The sequence below is a fragment of the Elephas maximus genome, chromosome 6 (assembly GCF_024166365.1).
Source record: "Elephas maximus indicus isolate mEleMax1 chromosome 6, mEleMax1 primary haplotype, whole genome shotgun sequence".
In the NCBI taxonomy this organism is placed as follows: Eukaryota; Metazoa; Chordata; class Mammalia; order Proboscidea; family Elephantidae; genus Elephas; species Elephas maximus.
The window spans coordinates 101,313,806-101,333,655 of record NC_064824.1 but is presented as its reverse complement, the minus strand read 5'-3'; the positions used below and the strand labels follow the sequence as shown (position 1 = coordinate 101,333,655).

General features: G+C 35.5%; 1 protein-coding gene across 4 annotated transcripts in view; it reads right to left on the bottom strand.

Annotated features, from left to right (window-relative positions):
- Nucleotides 1-19,850, bottom strand: part of BMPR2 (bone morphogenetic protein receptor type 2) — a 150,920-nt gene that overhangs the window by 26,233 nt on the left and 104,837 nt on the right. For all 4 annotated transcript variants that reach the window (XM_049887886.1, XM_049887888.1, XM_049887885.1 and 1 more), the window contains 5 exons: nt 9,898-10,008; nt 9,023-9,114; nt 6,194-6,424; nt 4,874-4,988; nt 487-647 (listed from right to left, as the gene is read on the bottom strand). In XM_049887886.1, the coding sequence (XP_049743843.1) occupies nt 487-647; nt 4,874-4,988; nt 6,194-6,424; nt 9,023-9,114; nt 9,898-10,008 (710 nt within the window). The remainder of the gene's footprint in view (nt 1-486; nt 648-4,873; nt 4,989-6,193; nt 6,425-9,022; nt 9,115-9,897; nt 10,009-19,850) is intronic.

Here is a 19,850-nt window from a genome sequence, read left to right as displayed (position 1 = left end):
TTTCACCTAAAACACAATGTTTTAAAATAACATCAGTTCCCTACATTGTTAGGGGGCACTGAGCTAAAAATTTGAAAATGGATAGTGCTGATGGTTGCACAACTTGATGAACGTAATTAATGCCACTAAATTGTACATATAAAAAATGTTGAAATGACAAATATTTTCTTATATACATACTTAACCAAACTAAAAAAAAAAGATCAGTTCCTACAAAATTCCTTCTAATGCTTGTCAAAACAAGTTGGAATGACAGTGATTTCCAAAAAGAACTGATGAACTTTATGAAGGACTTTATGCAATATCTTTTTGTATTCCCTAATTTTGTAATTCCTAATATGCTGCAATAACAGACTACATCACACATTATAGCACACATGGATGGCAGCATATATGGAAAATAGTCCTGAGTGCTAAGTGGATTTTTAAATTCAATTCATTGTGCTTACAAAGTATTTCAGTGTGATACCTTTTGTACAAACTCACCTCACTTATGGCTGCATTATCTTCTTCCCCTGGGCGTACAAGTCTATTTCCAGTCAGCCTCATGGACAACCCAAAGTCACTTATAACACAGGTTCCATCATTTTTCACCAGTACATTTCTGCTGTTTAAATCTCGATGGGAAATCGCGGGTTTGTAATGATCTGTTTGGATAATTTCAAATATTTATTTATACTTACATACATATTTTTGTTGTTGTGTGCTATATTGGATATGAAATGAGAATGTAGATAATAGAAACTACATGAATATAGAAAATATAGAAGATGGTATTAATGTTCTTCCCATTAATTTTCTAATACCAAAAAATGACACAAGAGACTTAAACTCACAATCATCACTGTTTCCTAATATATTTTACAATACAACTCTTCTCGTATGTACAGTTAACTAAGTATTAAACATTCAGTTATACCTAATAGCCAACATACTGTTTCTAACTCTAACACGCACTGGGGTTTTCTCTTCATTTCTAGGGTAGCAAAAGAAGGCAGGAGAGGAAGGAATATTTGGTATAAAAAACAACAACAAAAGCCAACTTGTCTAAAACAAGCATGAGTAGGAATCGACTTGATGGCAGTTGGTTTTTGGTTTTTCACATTATCACTAGACTATACGGTCCCTGAAGGTAGACAGAGAACATGTTCTACCTGGATTTAAAAAGCTTGGCACAAAGTAGACACATGATAAATGCTACACTGCTTTTTCCTATCTATATAGACATCTTTTATAAACCTTGTATTAATCTATAGTTCTTGAAATGAAAAAAATTATAGCAGTTTCTGAAATTCTTATGTAAACAATGTATATAATAATTCTGTGTTTGTATTTAGGCACAAATAGACTCAGTATTTTGATTTATTATTCTCATTAGTAGGTACAGACTACAATTTCACCAACAAGGAAACTGGAAAGGATACTGATTCCTTTGATACAAAAAAATAGAGCGACAGCACAACTGGAAGAAAAAAATAGGAGTTACCATGTTTCTTCATCTAAAAGTTAATTTCCTTCTCATTTTCTCCCCTTCCCACTTCCTTTCCAGGCTTCCTTCTAAAGCTTGTACTAACTTGGTTTCTACTCAATTCCTGTAAGAGTTGTATTCCTCACTCTGGATAAAACCACAATGGAAGAGTATGTGGTATAATGATAGGAAAATTAATGCAGACACTGGAAAATGTTTATATACTGATACCAAGTCAGTATTTAAATTAAAAGATCTCACACTTTTGGGAAACCAGGCCAATGACAGGGAGCAGGTTGAGCCAGTGAGACAGGCAGAAGGGGAGACAGGGTTGTGCTTCTTGCTATTATTTGAAAGAAAGGAAAGGGGAAAGAGAGAACAGAGAAGAGACAAGATAAAACTCCAGACACTACCCTTCCTACCATCACCAAAGCAAAGGGAAGAGTGAACTATTGACTGTCCTTTGGAGAAGTCTTTTTCATTTTAACGTACCTTCACTATTCATTTTAAGCTTTGGGGTGGGGGGGGGATGGTAGCAAGAAAGGGGCAGAACATACAGTGATTTTACCCTGGACCACAGCACTGTACTAAGCAAAGCCTTTCCTGCATAAGCAAATCTGTCAAAGGAAAGCATGATATGATATTATTTTAATTACAGTAAAAAATAAAACCTGGACAAAAAATAGTCTCTTTGTGGATATTTACACACACACACACACAGAGACACACACACACAGAGCAAAGGAGAACTTGGAAAGATACACGCAAATTAGTTAACAGTAATTTTTCTGGTGAGGTTTTTGAATGATCTATACATGTTTTCTTCATTAGATTTTTTTTTTGTAATTAGAGTACATTGCTATTATCATAAAGAAAAAAAAAACTCATAGAACCAATTACTCTAAATTACAAATAAATAAACAGGTTCAGTTCCTCCTTATTCTGAAGTAACAAACAGATGAATAAGTATTAATAGCATTATTCCTAGCTACCAAACTTCTACCCTAACCAGCAAATTCACATCTGAGGATACTGAGCAGAATACAGTTCTCTGAAAGAACACCTTAAAATGTTTCAAAATGGTATGGAATAGTTAAGAATATTTTTTAAATAATTAGGTAAAACCATAAATTCAAATGGCTACTATATTTATGTCATATTCAATGGCATTTATATACTCAGCTTTAAAAAAGGTAACTGTTTAATGTTAGGCAATGTTTCAGAGTAATAACTGTTTAAATAAAACTCATTTTAAGACAATCATTCTTTTCTGCCAGTGTTTGACTAAAAGCCTTGCTGAATTATGCAAGCCTTGAAAAGTGGGATTAGGATGTATTTTAAACTCTGTGCGAAGCCAGCTCTCTGGAGGAGTTATGATAATCTTTAAGGGTAAGGGAACAGAGTCCAAATTGTTAATGTGCTAAAGCACTACAGCAAGTGCATCAAGTTGCTGACACAGGCAATAACGGTGGTCAATTCTGTATTCAGGAAAAGCAAGATATCAGGATAAACGAACTAATAAATTATTCAGGAGATAGTATTTATATATGAATTGTCAGCTAGAAAAGACCCACAGCTATTACACACGGAACAAAGACCTAAGAAATTGATACATTAAGGATTCTCTTCACAACAGAGGACAGAGAGGCTTAAAAAAGCAATGTTCTGGATTATAAAATGACAAGAATATGCTGTAATGGATGAAAGCTTAACAAAGCATGGAGACAGAATTTTCACAGCAAAGCTAATTTAGAGGTGCCGGTGATCTGAGGTGTATTTTGAAACAAAGTGAGAAAGCAAGTGTACTAAACAGTGCTCTGAACAACTAGCAAAAATGTACATTGAAGCTAAGCAACACAAGAGTTACAGCACGAACAAAACCACACAGTGTGAAACATTGGCAAGGCTTATTCCCTACCATCCTTTCTCCTCTCCCTACTTAGTAAGAGAAACCAATTTTATTTGAGGCAGCAATGCACCCATATAAAAAAAACTGTATTCTCAGTCTTCTCTGCAGTTAAGTGTGGCAACAATACGTAAGCATAAGAGTGGGACTTCTGGAGGCAGAAGGGAACAATCCCTTCTATTTCCCCTTCCTTCTTCCTTCTGACTAGAACACAGCACGATGAACGATGAGGTCACCTTGAAAATGGAAGCCATATATAAAGGGCGGTGGAGAAAAAATATGGGAGACTGGGGCCCTAGTAATACTGATGCTGCCCAAACAACCCCAGACTATCTACTTTAGATTCTTATATAACATTAAAAAAAAAATTCTTTCTTACTGAAGCCACTGTTACTTTCTGACAGATTTGACAAAACCAAATTCTAGCTAACAGAACCACTGACTTATAAAAAAGATACATTTAGGTTTCATACTAAAGAACAAGCCATAGAATAAGGATCCAAGAGCTGTTAAAAATACAGAAGTCGTAACGCACTGTAGTTTATTTAAATAAACACAATAAATACAAGGAAAACAAAATATAGCCTAGACCACATTCAAGACCTCCACTGAACTCTCTGTAACAAACTGGCAGAAAAGTGAAAGGAGAGAATTCATAGAGGATTGCCTAAGAGGATTTTTAGGGGAAGGTCCTGAAAATGTCATACTTCGCTTTTATCCACATTCCTTTATCAAAACACAGTTACTTGGCACCAAAAAAAAAAAAAAAAAGACCAGACTTACTGGTCTGACAGAGACTGGAGAAACCCCGAGAATATAGCCCCTGGAAATCCTTTAAAATCAGTACTGAATTCATTCCACAGGTTCACCTTCGGCCAAAGATTAGAAAAGCCCATGAAACAAAATGAGACTAAGTAGGTACACCAGCCCAGGGGCAAGGGCAAGAAGGCAGGAGGGGACAGAAAAGCTGGTTAATGGAGAACCCAAGGTCAAGAAGGGGAGCGTGTTGACATGTCATGGGGTTGGAAACCAATGTCACAAAACAGTATGTGCATTAATTGTTTAATGAGAAACTAATTTGCTCTGTAAACCTTCATCTAAAGCACAATGATAAAAAGAACCCTAAAAACAAAAACAAAAAAAAACACATATATAGCCTAGCTGAGAAGTTCCTAACCTGAATCATAGGTGGGGTTTTGAGGGGTCTGAGGACCCCCTACAATCATAAAAAATACTTTGTAAGTATGCCTGTATGTGTACCTTTACAGGAAGGAGTTCAGAGGTTTAATCTAATTCTCAAAGGAATCCATGATCCCTCGAATCTTAAAGTTCTTTTTCTTATTCTTCATATTCCATGCCAAATATGTTTCCTCATGCTAATCTTTTAAACAACTGGCTATAATATAAAATGTACTTTTACTTTGAAGATATGATTAAAATTTTCCTTTGCGGATTTTGATCCCACATGACTGTTGTTATTCTTCTATTTATTGTCTTACCTCCTCGTGGTAATTCTGTGTGAAGATAGGCCAGTCCTCTGGTAACAGAATGAGCCAGGCGACAAGAGCTTACCCAGTCATTTGTATGGAGACTCAAATACTTGCACAGGGATCCCTATATAGAGGAAACAGTACAAAAAATAAAAAAGTGAGATTAATTTACATTAACATGAGGTTATAAGTTAGTAGGCTGATAAAGGATTTGCACAGGCAAGGATTCCATGAAGATCTAACGAATTACTACATTTCAGAATCTCAAAAAAGTTAGTAAGACATTTTTGTGGGTTGAGAGAAGAGGAAGAAAATAGAAAGGAAAAGAGAATTTAAACATTATCGATCATTAAGTCTCCAATGTTAAAAATTATGAATGGTTATTTCCTTTAAAATCATTTTTGATCTATTGAAAGACAGAAAAATAATTCTTTTAGACTCTTTACACACTAATCTTTTACCAGTACAAATATAAATCATATTGTTATGTTTTACAAGTAGAAAATAGAAAGCATATATATATATATACATACACACACATACATACATCAATGGCACTGGGTGGTTTTGGACATACATACATATATATATATGCTACTCAAAGTGCTTGTTCACAAAATGTTATCAGTCTGTGATCAGATAAGGATCTCGCACTAGAATGAATGTCAATCAAAGCATGTTTCCTTCATTGAAAAAATATTGCTATCAAAAATTTTAAAAAGGGCTAAATTAAACAGTATAATTAGTGCTGTAGTTGATTCACATTCTGGAGTGAGATCCTTATCTCATTGAGTACAATTATTAACAAGTTTTTGTGTAGAACAAAATTTAAATTCATAAAAAAGACCAGATTTACTGGTCCAGAGAGACTGGAGGAACCCCTAAGACTATGGCCTTTAGACACCCTTGTAACTTGGAACTGAAGCCAAACAATAAACAGGCCTATAAAATAAACAATAACACCTGTGAGGAAAGTGTTCCTTAGAATAATTACCTATATAAGGCTAAAAGGGCAACATCTGCCCAAAAGAGAAGATGAAAAGGCAGGAAGGGGCAGGAAAACTAGACAAATGGAAATGTAGAATTCAGGGTAATGGGGAGAGGGCTGACACACTGTGGAAATTGAAACCAATGTCCTACAACAATCTGTGTATAAACTATTGAATGGGGGACTAATTTGCTCTGTAAACCTTCACCTAAAGCACAATAATAATAATAAATAATAACAACCAGTTTGTGAACCAACACAGCTCTTTACTACATTGGTCCTCTTGAAAGTCAGATTGACAGCTAATATAAACATCAGTTTATCTTTTATGAAGAACTTACATTGGGATAATATTCCATCACAAGCAAATACTCCATGCGTCCATCAGCAGTGACTCTCTCATCTCCAACTATAAAGCGAGCAATGTTGTCATGTTCCATCAAAGGCACTCTGTAAATGTTCTTCTCGTTGATAAAGTTTTGACGGTTTGCAAAGGAAAACACTTTTACAGCAACTGGACGTTCATCCAAGGAACCTTTATACACTGCTCCATATCGACCCCGACCAATCAGCTGTAAATTTTTTTGAAGAGTGTAAGGTGTTAATTCATATCACAATTGAACAATCAAGATTTTATTAAATGTTGTTGTTGTGAGGTGGCGTCAAGTCGATACCAACTCATAGCAACCCTATGTACAACAGAACAAAACACTGCCCAGTCTTGTACCATCCTCACAACGGCTGCTATGTTTGAGCTCATTGTTGCAGCCACTATGTCAGTCCATCTTGTTGGGGGTCTTCCTCTTTTTCCCTGACCCTCTACTTTGCCAAGCATGATGTCCTTCTCCAGGGACTGGTCCCTCCTGATAATATGTCCAAAGTACATGAGTATTATTTAGTTTACTAAATAATAAAGCACAAATCCATATGGTATACCACAGCTCTCTGTTGCTTACATCTTAAATTACTCCACTATCAAAACACCAATAAAGTCCGCTTCTAGTATGGCTGAGGTAGCTGTTGCCAGACCCAGCCCTCCCACAGAAAACAACTAAAACAAACAAAAATTGTATAAAGGCACTGGAGAATGAACAAAAGCAGGCAGGTTCTGAGGGGAGCCAACACTTAGAAGAAGGGAATGGCATGGGTTAAGTCACCCATTTTTATGGCTTTTAGCCTGAGGGCAAGCTGAAATCAGCACTATGCAGGTGAGCTAAAACTTTAATAGAAAATCCATAGTCCTTCTGATCCAAGGAACTAGAGGACAGAATTTCAAGCAACTACAGCTGCTGGAAAATGAAAAGGATAATTCAAGAAAGGAGAGAGTCAGAGAGGAAGAAACTCAGTGAATGCACGGGACAGACTCCAGCTAAAGATAAAATAATTGCAATGAGATTTGAGATTCTACCCAAGAGACAAAAATCAACACACTTCAGAGGAAAATAAGGGAATCCAGGGAGTCCACAATATAATATTCACAACGTCCAGGATATAACCCATAACTACTCGATACACAAAGAACCAGCAAAATGAAACCTATTCTCTTTCTTTGTGGCTTCTGAGGATTTCTCTTGCTTTTTATTGAGACCAGTTAGGGATTTACCATAACTTTTTTAAGGATGTTTGCTATATTTTATACACTATTACTAGGTTAAAATTTAACATACTGACAGACTGTCCTTTCAAAAGGTTCTGTCAATAAATAGTCAAATCAGCAATGTTTGGGAGTGCTTCTTTCACTCAATCCTGGATAAAATCCCATTGTTTAATTACTACTCACTTCTATCTAGCAAGTTGGACATTTTATTGTATATTATTTGGCCACACTTACTTCTTTTGTGAACTGGCAGGTCATATCTTTTGTCGATTTTTTTTTGTGAGTTGTTTCTTTTATACTGATTTATGTCAGTTCTTTATTCGTTATTTGTTTATGTGTTGAAATATATTTTTCAAATTTGGCTTTCAACTTTGTTTATTGTATTTCCCCCCCCAGACAGAATGTATTTTAAATGTTTTATATAGTCAAATTTATCCTATTTATTACTAAATGGTCACTGGTTTGGGGACCATAGTTATAAAGAGAGCCATTCCTAATAAAGATCATAAAAAATATTCATCATGGTAAGATTTTTAACATAGCTTTTGAGACATTAACAAATGAAAATTAACTTCTATGGAATATGTAATATTCATAAAAAACCCATAGCCACTGAGTCTATTCTGACTCCCAGCAACCCTATAAGACAGAGTAGAACTGCCCCATAGGGTTTCCCAGGCTGTAATCTTTACGGAAGCAGACTGCCACATCTTTCTCCAGTGGAGCGGCTAGTAGGTTCTAACTGCCAAACTTTCAGTTAGCACCCAGGTGCTTAACCACTGTGCCACCAGTGTTCCCCTATAATAGTCACATGTACGTATAATGTATGTAATACACGCACCAAAAAAAAAAAAAAAAAACAAAAACTCAAATCTGTTGCCGTCAAATCGATACCAACTCATAGCAACCCTATAGGACAGAGTAGAACTGCCCCATAGAGGTTCCAAGGAGCACCTGGTGGATTCAAACTGCCAAACTTTTGGTTAGCAGACATAGCTCTTAACCACTACGCCACCAGGGTTTGCAACATACATACAGTCAAGGAACATTTATTTGGAATCTACTATGGATTTTTTTTATAGAATGTTTGTCTAGCACAAATATTTGGAATCAACTGGACAGCAACAGGTTTGGGGTTTTTTTGGTATGGTTTGTTTGTCTAGCACACTCTTCTCAGAATTTCACATCTTAATTCCTATAGTCTGTTCAAATCTCTACTCAAAAGTCACTTGCCCAGTAAGCCCTTTTCTGATGTAATTTCTATATCCTTTCCATCACTTTATCTCCTTACCCACTTTTTTTTCTTCATAGCACTTAACCACTACTTGAAATTATATGATACATTCACTTAATTACTTCTTCATAGACTCTCCCCCACTAGAATGTAAGTCGTAAGAGAGATCCCAGTTTTTTCACCTATATTCCAGTATCTAGAATAGGAGTTGGCACAAAATTGATACTCAAGAAATGTTGGTTAAATAAAAGAATAAATGAATTTGTGAGTAAATGAAGTTACTGTCCCACTGCACTATGACAGTAGAAAGATAAGTCCATGATCTAACAGCAACCTTACCTCCAACAGTTTCAGGTTATCTAGGTCAAGAGAGGGCTCTGATGCTGCTGCCTCCATCATGTTCATACTGTGAAGACCTTGTTTACGGTCTCCTGTAGAAACAGGAAACAGAAGTTACTAGTATGTGACTCTTAAAATGAAGATCTTAATTACACTTTTTATTACATTGCAATTAAAAAGGAGAGCTACAGGAGGGTTAGCAGCAAGACTTATATTTAACGTTAATGGGAGTAAAAGTATTTACTAAACTAGGAATCATCTATAAACAAATATGAATGATGAATAACTTGAAAGCTGAATTCTGGGAGACGGTTCTGCAACAGACCTAGTTTAGAGGTTTAAAACCTTAAGAAAATATTGTAGAAGCTTTAGAGAAGATTTTATTAAAATTATTGAAACAAATGAGTGATTTCCTAAAATACCTCTCAAACCTAAAGTTTATGAGAATTGACTGAACATTTAATGATAGTGAGTTATTACTGTTTTTTTTTAAGATATGAAAATAGTGCTGTACCTATATATTTTTTAAGTCTGTACATTTCAGAGATAACACTGAAGTATATATAGATAAATAGATAGATAGATAATATGAACAGATAAATGGTATCTGTGATTTGCTTCAAAATAAGCCAGTGGCATGGGATGGGGCAGTGAGGTGGGGGGTATAGATGAAGCAATACTGTCCATATGTGGTAACTGCTGTAGATAAGTGATAGGTATTTTGCATACATTTGAAACTTTTCATAAAAAATTTTTAAAGTTTATCAGAGAGAAGAATGGGAGCTACTATAACACACAGCTTTTAAAAAGAAGAAAATAGATTCTGATTAAATGACACATTAAATATACAGTAGGACAAAAAGTGAGATTTTTACCTGTCAGCATCCTGTATCCAAAGCATAAGGCAACTATCAAAACAGCTAATGCAGAGACTGATGCCAAAGCAATGATTATTGTCTCATCTTGGTTAAATGAATGAGGTGGACCTAAAAGAATACAAAAAAATATACTCATCCTTTTAAGTATTTTGTTAATACTAAATGCTGACAGGCTGCCCTTTAGAAACACTATCAATATAGTCAAATCAGCAATGTTTTTGCATCAAAAGAAATGAAAGAAAAATTAATAATAAATTTGTGATAACTGCACATAATCTATTTTTTAATCATACAAATGATCTTATACAGATTTGGGACATTGCTATTTAAATATCTGATACATTGTGGAAAACACTGATTATACAGTATGTTTAAAAGCACAGTCTTTGGGATCACATCTGGATTTAAATCCTGGCTCTACACCACTTGCTCAGTGACATTAAGCAAATTATTTTACTTTTCTGAGTTCACTACCTCACAAGTCTGGTGTGAGGCTTAGATGGGAAAATGATCGTGAACTGCTTAGTACACTGTTTGGAACATAGTACTTATGCAACAAATGGTAGTTATTATTTTTATCAATGGTAATAAGAATATGGCTTTGTAGGCAGTTAAATCAGCATTTGACTTGAAACTCAGTTCTTTAACTTACTATATAACTTTGGGAAAATTTCTTCGCTGAGTCTAATTTTCCTCGCAGAATGGGAACACACATATCTAAATCACAGTGCTATTATGAGCATGTCAAATATTTCATTTGTTAGTTCCATTCTGTGAGCCAGATCATGCCTACAGCAATGCTGTTTAGGATGACGTCCACAAGCTAGAGCACATCCAGGAGAGAGTAACTAGAACAGTGAAGCGTATGAGAACTCTGAAATGTGATGGGCAGAAAGAGTTGCAAGTGCCCAACATAGAAAAAGAGAAAACTTCAAAGGATATAATAGCTGTCTTCATGTGGAAAAAGGGACTTGTTTTGCAAAGTTAGAGAGAATAGCCAGATTTAATTAGTGCATGTTCAAGGACAGCAGTCTTCAGCTCAGCATACAAAAAAAATTGACTGCTTACAAAATAGAGCTGTTCAAAATGGAATGAGGCATGAGGTACCCTATGAAAGAGTTGTTCATTATTTTTTACTAGAGATATTCAGGCAATATTTGATAATACTGGCCAGAGGCTGCGCTTGATGACTACAAATATCGTTATTTAATCATTCTTTACATTTGAGCAAAATCAAGTATACCGTATTTTAAAACTTTCTTACTTTGGACATTACATTCATGGGTTGTACTCAAACTAAAAGCCTGTATGGCAAAGTTAAAACCTCAAGGACAAAGAGTTCCTCAGGTGGGCATTCCTGTTCTGTATCAATGGATTTATGTCAAATTAAGAACCACCGATGGCTTCTTAGATCAGATGAAATCACACATCATGTCAGCTATTTTAAAACATGAAAAAACTGACTCCCAGTTTCACTTAGGGTGTAAAAAGAAGCAAGAGAATTTTGCTCCCACTTTAATAACAAGCTGAAACACTCTAATAACAAACCAAAAAACATATAAAATCTAGTCTTTTTTTTTTCCTAAAGTCATTAAGAGCTGAGGACACAGAGAAACCCAATGGATTAAAATCTAGAATGTGAGAAAAGAGACCCATGGCTGCTTTTATCCTTGGTGAAGCAATGAGCAGAGGAGGATACCATCAGAGATATAGCTAGGAAGAAAACAGCTGAATATTTAACAAAACATTAAAGGTTGAATACAGGCTAGCATGACAGCCAAAAATATCTAGGTGCCCCAAACACAAAGAGAGTTTGCAGTCATGTGTCAGCTCTTTAAGAATCATTTTTCACAGGGCTTCACCACGTGCTCACAAGTATGAATGAAGGCAGAACAAGAGAACTGAGAGAATCCTCTGAGGCATAAGCTCATTGGGCCTAAGTCTGAGGCTACTTATGGGTGGGCAAAGAGCAGAAAAGTTAAGAGAGATCTTCCCTGAAGTGCCGATGTATAGGGTTCACTGAAGGCTGAGGAAAAGGTAGGAGAACTGAGAGAAATGATCCAGGTATTCATATCCCAAAAAAACACTGTTTAAAGGAAGGTTCATTCTTCTCTCAAGTCATTTGAAATATACGGTGAACTGAATCAAACTAAGGCAATAACAAAGCCCAGATACAGCTCAACTATAGACTATATTCACCTAGTGCCCCCACCCTCTCATTCTAGTGGTTTGAAAAAACAAGGGGCAGGTCTTCTTTTTCTGGACATAAATATTACTTATGAATATTACCTTAAACTTTTTTTTTTTTAACCTGTAATGTCCCACCCTCAACCAAAAAATCAGGACACATGGAAAAGAACAGAATATGGCTCACTGTGAGGACAAGAAATAGTTAACAGAACCAGACCTAGAAATGACCCAGACAGTGAAATTTCAGATACTTTAAAATAACTATGATAAATATGATTAAAAACATGATGGAAAAGATGGACCACAGGAGTGAAGAGATGGGAAATTTCAGATGAGAGACAGAAACAGTATGGGAAACAGTCAAATGCAAACACTAGAAATTAAACAAATGCTAAAAGAGCTGAAGAATTATTTTGAAGGGATTATCAACAGATAGGACACAACTGACAAAAGAATCAATTAACTTGAATACATGCTATTATGGATTAAACTGTGTCTCTTCAAAATATGTGTTATAAATCTTAACTCCTGTATCTATGGGTGTACTCCATTTGGGAATCGGGTTTTGTTATATTAATGAGCCCACATCAGTGTAGGGTGTGTCTTAAATCAATCACTCTTGAGATATTAAAGGAGCAGACTAGGCACAGAGACAAGAAGCAAAAACATGAAAGACAGGCACCACATGGAGGACATCAAGGAATGCCAAGAAGAATGCCGGAGAAGCTGAGACAAGGATTTTCCCAGAGCCTTCCCCTAGAGCCGACATCCTGAATGCAGACTTCTAGCCTCCTACACTGTGAGAAAATACATGTCTGTTTGTTAAAGCCACCCACTTGTGGTATTTCTATCATAGCAGCATGAAGAAACAAAGACATCTGTCAATAGAAATTATCCAAACTAAATCACAAAGAGGAAAGAGTGGGAAAAAAAGAATAAAGAATCTAAAGTCTGTGAAACAATATCAGATGGCCTAATAGACGTATAATTGGAGTCATACTATAAGGAGAGAGACAAGTGGTGCAGAAGAAATACTGAAAGAGATAATGCACAAGATTTTCCAAAACTGATGAGAGATAACAAACCACAGATCCAAGGAGATCAGTAAACCTCAAGCAAGAGAAACACAAAGAAAATCTTACCCACGTGTATCATAGTCAAACTGCTGAAAATCAAAGATAAAGTATGTTTGTCAATCCACATATAGCACTTTATCACTCACTTGTCCTATATCATGAGGAGCCTTTTGAAAACCCAATTTAGGTTGTTTATACTTTTTGGATTTTAAAGACAGCTTATGAATATCTTTCTTATCTATTCATTGAGTAGTTCAACTCTTCTACCTGTATATATATATATATATATATATATACCTATACATATACATATATATAGAAACAAGATAGACAAATTATAAAGAAAAGCAAGGAAATGACTACCATAAGAGTCAGGACAATGGTATACTTAAGGGGGAAATAGATGTATGGATTAGGAAGAAACACACAAAGGTTTTCTGGGATGTTCTATTTCCTGACTTGGATTTGACGATACTTTATGTTAAACTATTTATGTTTTTAGGCAGAAGAAACCCAAGAACTATCATTTTAGAAGAACTCAGTTCTTGCCCTCTAGTTCACAATGTATTACCAATTTTCATGTATGAGCTGCACCCTTTATTAGCTGGGTACAGAATGTTACTGCATCTCTGTCAATGAGGAATTATCCTCCAACATCTAACTTTGGGGCTCTGAGATGTTCTCAAAGTCTGGGAGTTTAGAAATGTTGATTGATAACTGATGCATAAGATTTTCTGTAGAAAAAAAAATTCTTCTTAAAACCCTATGCCAAACAAAAAATGATAGTTTTCAACCTATTTTCCTTTGTCTACACAATTCTAAACATACCAGAGGCATCTTATCCAATTTCATAAGCAATTCCATATTGTAACCTTTGAATCTAGTTTATATTAAATGACAAAAGACGTTTACCCAAAAGATAAGCTATTATCCTCTATTCTTTTCTACTGCTGTCTCCTTATTCCCAAACATTAAAAGATTACTAGAACAGGCGTAATAATTCAACACCACTAAGACACATATTTTAAAAGAAAAATCAACATCCAGATAATTAAATGATTTCCTTAGAATTAACTAAAGATGTAAACAATGGGGAGGACAGAACTATTTAAAAGATGCTCTTAAGTACAGTTTAGCCTGGTTGCGGGCTGTTGAAAAACCACAGAGGCAGCTAGATCAGCCTGATATGAAACCAAAAAGTCTAGGATGCTCTTTATGAGCAGAAGCTTGGGGCTGATCATGAAAACAAGAAAACTGCAAACAATAGATTCTGTAGAAAATGAATGCAGTTGTAAACCAAAGAATACTTTTCACATGCGTACGTCTGTTTAAGCAGCAGTCTATTCAACATTATCTACATATGAAGCTGACTTTGCTAATGACATTTCCAAATTACAAAGTGCCAAGCAGCATCAGAAATATACAATCAGGTATGTTTTCTTCTGCAGAAGATCCATATTTTACACAGCAAAATTAACAAACATGGCACTATCTTTAAAATAAATAATGTAGTCAAGCTCTTCATGGATGGCACCCATGAAAAAACAGGGGCCAGCAATCTAAACAAAAAGCCATCTTACTGCAGTGGAATTCAATACATTTCATAATCATATACTTTTCTACTGCCACGTTCGTTAATTTTGCTGTGTTTTCAGTGAGGGTTTACACAGCAAATCGGTTCCCATTTAGTAATTTCTATACAAATTATTCAGTGACATTGATTACGTTTTTCACAATGTTTCAACATTCTCATTAATTCTGCTCTGGTTGTTGCATTTCTAGTAATCTAGTTTCCTTGCCGCCTTACATTACCATATTTGCTTCACAGTAATTGTTGACCATTTGGTCTCATATAGATGATTTTTTAAAGGAGTGCAGTACTCAAGGGCATTGTTCTTTATTTCATGAGCCACTCTGTCATTTAGTTAAAAGGTGACCTCAGCAGAGTTTTGGTTCAAGGTTTCAAGAGTATCTTAGGGTGACAGTCTCGGGGAGTACTTTAGTCTCTCAACCAGTCCATTCTCTCTAAACATTTTAAGAATTGAGTTCTGTTCCACTTTTGCTCCCATTCTCTCAGGGTACGTCCACTGTGCTCCTATTAGAACAGTCATTAGTGGAAGCCAGGGAACATCTAGTTATTCGGGTAGCAGGATAGATGAGGAAGTGGTTCATGTAGACTATTAGTCTTATAGATTAGTTACTTCTCTGAGTTTTTGGTTTCCTTCTTTATTGTTCCGGACTACTAGAGATCAACAGTTGTATTTTAGATGGCCACTTGCAAGGTTTAAGATCCCAGACACTTCTCACCAAAGTAGGATGTAGAACATAAACTTAATGAATTATATTATGCCAATATGGTCCTAAACCTTCAAACAAAAAAAAAAAAAAATTGCAAGGTGTTTGGTGATGCCTAAGAAGTATACATAACTGTGCCCCCTATGTGGTTTAATATACATATGAATACATATGTATGTATATATTCATGCATACACAAATACATATATCTTTTCACCATACTTATTCAATCTGTATACTGAGTAAAAAATTCAAGAAGCTGGACTATATGAAGAAGAGGCAACAGGATTGGAGGAATGCTTATTAACAGCCTGCATTGTGCAGATGACACAACCTTGCTTGCTGACGGTGAAGAAGATTTGAAGCACTTACTGATAAAGATTAAAGACTACGGCCTTCAGTATGCATTACACCTCAACTTAAAAAGAGAAAACAAAAAGAAATCCTCACAACTGGACCAATAAGCAACATCATGATAAATGGAGGAAAGACTGAAGTTATCAAGGATTTCATTTTACTTGGATCCACTATCAACGACCATGGAAGCAGCAGTCAAGAAATCAAATGATGCGTTGCATTGGGCAAATCTGCTGCAAAGACCTCTTTAATGTGTTATAAAGCAAAGGTGTCACTTTAAGGACTAATGTGTGTCTCACCCAAGCCATGGTGTTTTCAATCGCCCCGTATGCATGTGAAAGCTAGACAACGAGTAAAGAAGACTGAAGAAGAATTGACACCTTTGAATTATGGTGTTGGCCACTACTACTAAAGGCATTTCAGAACACAGAAAAGGATGGAATACTCCCAAACTCATTCTATGAAGCCAGCATAACCCTGATACCAAAACCAGGTAAAGGCACCACACACAAAAAAAGAAAATTACAGGCCAATATCCCTCATGAACTCAGACGCAAAAATCCTCAACAAAATACTAGCCAATAGAATTTAACAACATATAAAAAAAAAAAAATTTCACCAGGACCAAGTGGGATTCATACCAGGTATGCAGGCATGGATCAACATTAGAAAAACAATCAGTGTAATCCACCACATAAATAAAACAAAAGACAAGAACCACATGATCCTATCACTGATGCAGAAACGGCATTTGACAAAGTCCAACACCCGTTTCGGATAAAATCTCTCAGCAAAACAGAAATAGAAGGGAAATTCCTCAACATAATAAAGGGCATTTATACAAACCCAAAAGCCAACAGCACCCTAAATGGAGAGAGTCTGAAAGCATTCCCCTTGACAATGGAAACCAGACAAGGATGCCCTTTATCACCACTCTTTTTCAACATTGTGCTGGAGGTCCTAGCCAGAGAAATAAGGCTAGAAAAAGAAATAAAGGGCATCCAAACTGGTAAGGAAGAAGTATCTCTATTTGCAGATGATCAGATCTTATATACAGAAAACCCTAAAAGAATCCACAAGAAAACTACTGGAACTAATATAGCTCAGCAGAGTATCAAGATACAAGATAAACATACAAAAATCAGTTGGAGTCCTCTACACCAGCAAAGAGAATGTCGAAGAAGAAATCTCCAAATCCACCATTTACAATAGCCCCCAAGAAGATAAAATACTTAGGAATAAATCTAACCAGAGATGTAAAAGATCTATACAAAGAAAGCTACAAGATACTATTGCAATACACGAAAAGAGACCTACATAAGTGGAAAAACATACCTTGCTCATGGATAGGAGGAGTCAACATTGTGAAAATGAGTCACGGTGTTGTCGAAGAATATTGAATATACCAGGGACTGCCAAAAGAACAAACAAATCTCTCTTGGAAGAAGTAAAGCCAGAATGCTCCTTAGAAGCATGGATGGTGAGACCTCGTCTCATATACTTTGGACATGTTATCAGGAGGGACCAGTCCCTGGAGAAGGACATCATGCTTGGTAAAGTAGAGGGTCAGTGAAAAAGATGACCCTCAACGAGATGGATGGTTCCAACAATGGGCTCAAGCATAGCAACAACAGGACTGGGCAGTGTTTTGTTCTGTTGTGCAGAGGAACACGATGAGTTGGAACCAAGTCAATGGCACCTAACAACAACATATGCATGTACACACATATCTATATATAGATAGATACATCTGTATGTGCATACATATATACACACATCATCTTTGATTTGTTTCCATTTGAAATAGATTTTTGGGAGAAGCCTGTATTTAAAAAGAATTTAGTGGTACTATTTTTATACAACCAGGGTCTGTGGGTGGTGCAGTTAATGTGCTCAGCTGCAAGGTTTGAGACTTAGTCCACACAGAGATGCCTCAGAAGAAAGGCCTGGCGATCTACTTCTGAAAAATCAGCCACTGAAAACCCTATGGAGTACTATTCTACTCTGATACGCATGGGGTTGCCGTGAGTCAGAACAGAATTAATGGCAACTGGTAAGAAAACCAGGAATGGCAAACGGCATACAAATATAAGAGATTTTTTTCTTCCCCTGAACTTATACCTAGGTAGGACACACTGTCTTGAGGCAAGATGTCAAATATTAGGAATCATGATGAATAAGTGATTTAATTTCCAAATTGAATTAACTACAGTTTATATTATCATAAATAATAAGTTGTTAGAAAAACTAGTATTCTGTAATTGATAATAATACACTCCAAAATACTCCAGGTAATGGCACTAAAACGGCTTAGTGGAAAGAGCTCACAAGTTTAGTCCTACTTTAGCCACTATGAATAAGTTAAACACAATTTTTTTCTGGCCCTGACTTCTTTAGCCACAAAATAAATGGGTCTTACTAGGTAACTTTTATCCTTTTAATTCTAAAATTCTGTGTGAGTCTTCCAATGTTTTTCAAGCCTCAGCATTTTCATTGCTTTTATTCTCAAATTTACGAAAGAAAATACAAACTTACTCTTACATTAAAATACTCATAACCTAAAATCTGGAATTACTAATTTTAATTCGTATAATAGGGAGAATGAAAAATGCATTAAAATAAAATTTTAAATGTGTTAAAAACCATAAAACCAAAAAAAACCAAACCCAGTGCCATCGAGTCGATTCCGACTCATAGTTAAAAACCATACTAATGGTTAAAACATTTCAAATGAAAAACTTTCCAGGATATGTCTGTCACATAGTCTAAAAATATGAGATCCCTGAAAAACTGCCAGGAAAAATATTTCAATATGTGTATTCACACATATGTGCAATAAAAGAGTCCCTTAAGTAGGAAACTCCTAACTTGTTTCTTTTCTTTAAAAAACTTTTTTTGAACACCATATATATACATATGGCATTTAAAATAGGATAATTTTATTATATGCTATACCTGAAATTGTCTTGTTCCCCAAGCTCCAATAAAGGCTCTTCTTCCTCCCTATTAGTTTTCTCAGTTAAATACTCTGCCAAATGTAAACACTACTATGTATGCCTGTGTGCATGGCTGGGCTTGTACAAGCAAGTGCTTCCTGAATGCTGAACAGACAGGGAACTGCTGTCTGCTTCATTGGAGCCTGGGATGTTTCTGTTTACAAATCCTGGAGCCAGGCCGGGGCCACTACTGGAGGCGTGCTGTCTGCTTCCTTGCTACACTCTGCCTTTGTCTGGGTCTGTGTCAAAGAAAGAACAACATTGTTGCAAGCAGCAAAGAAGCTTAAATATAACACACTAGCCGCTATGCCCGGCTCCTTAATTTCTTACAACTCCATCTAGAAAGACAAATTAGAATTTTCCTTTTTAGAGCAATGTGCTTCATAAAACCAGAGATAAAATCTGAAGTCAAAACAATTAATGTGATCAGAGTTAAATTAATTACTTAGCAAAATACACCGTTCCTGTAACTATGATACATTATGCATTTTAATGTTTTGAACAAATATTTGTACAAGGAATAATGTTGATTTATTTAATTAATATGTTTAGAGTGGCAACTATACAATAATCATAATCAGATTCATGTTTAAATTTAATATCCTAAAAATAAATTGAGAAGAGGCAGATTTCTTTTTCTTTAATTGGTATTTAATACTGAAGATTTAAGTGTATTTTAAGTTTAGCTTGCTTCATTAATCATTCTGAATATATCTATCTTGTAAGAAACAAACACAACAAACAACAGTAACAAAAACCAGTTCATATTTTGCTAATTGGGTGAAGACATCTTATGGCTGAATTATAAAGGAAACAGTAGGAAAGTAAAGAAGAGAGGGAAAGAGAAACAGTCTGAAGCTAAAAAACAGGAAAGATATTGAATGTCTATCCTTTTTTTTTGCTTTGTAAATACTTAGATAACTTAATTTCTCTAAAATGTATTCAGAAAACTGTTATGATTAGGAGAGGCTGATTTTCACCATTTTGTTTCTCTTAAAAAGAATGAATTTAAACTAACAAAGTGAATTACATTTCA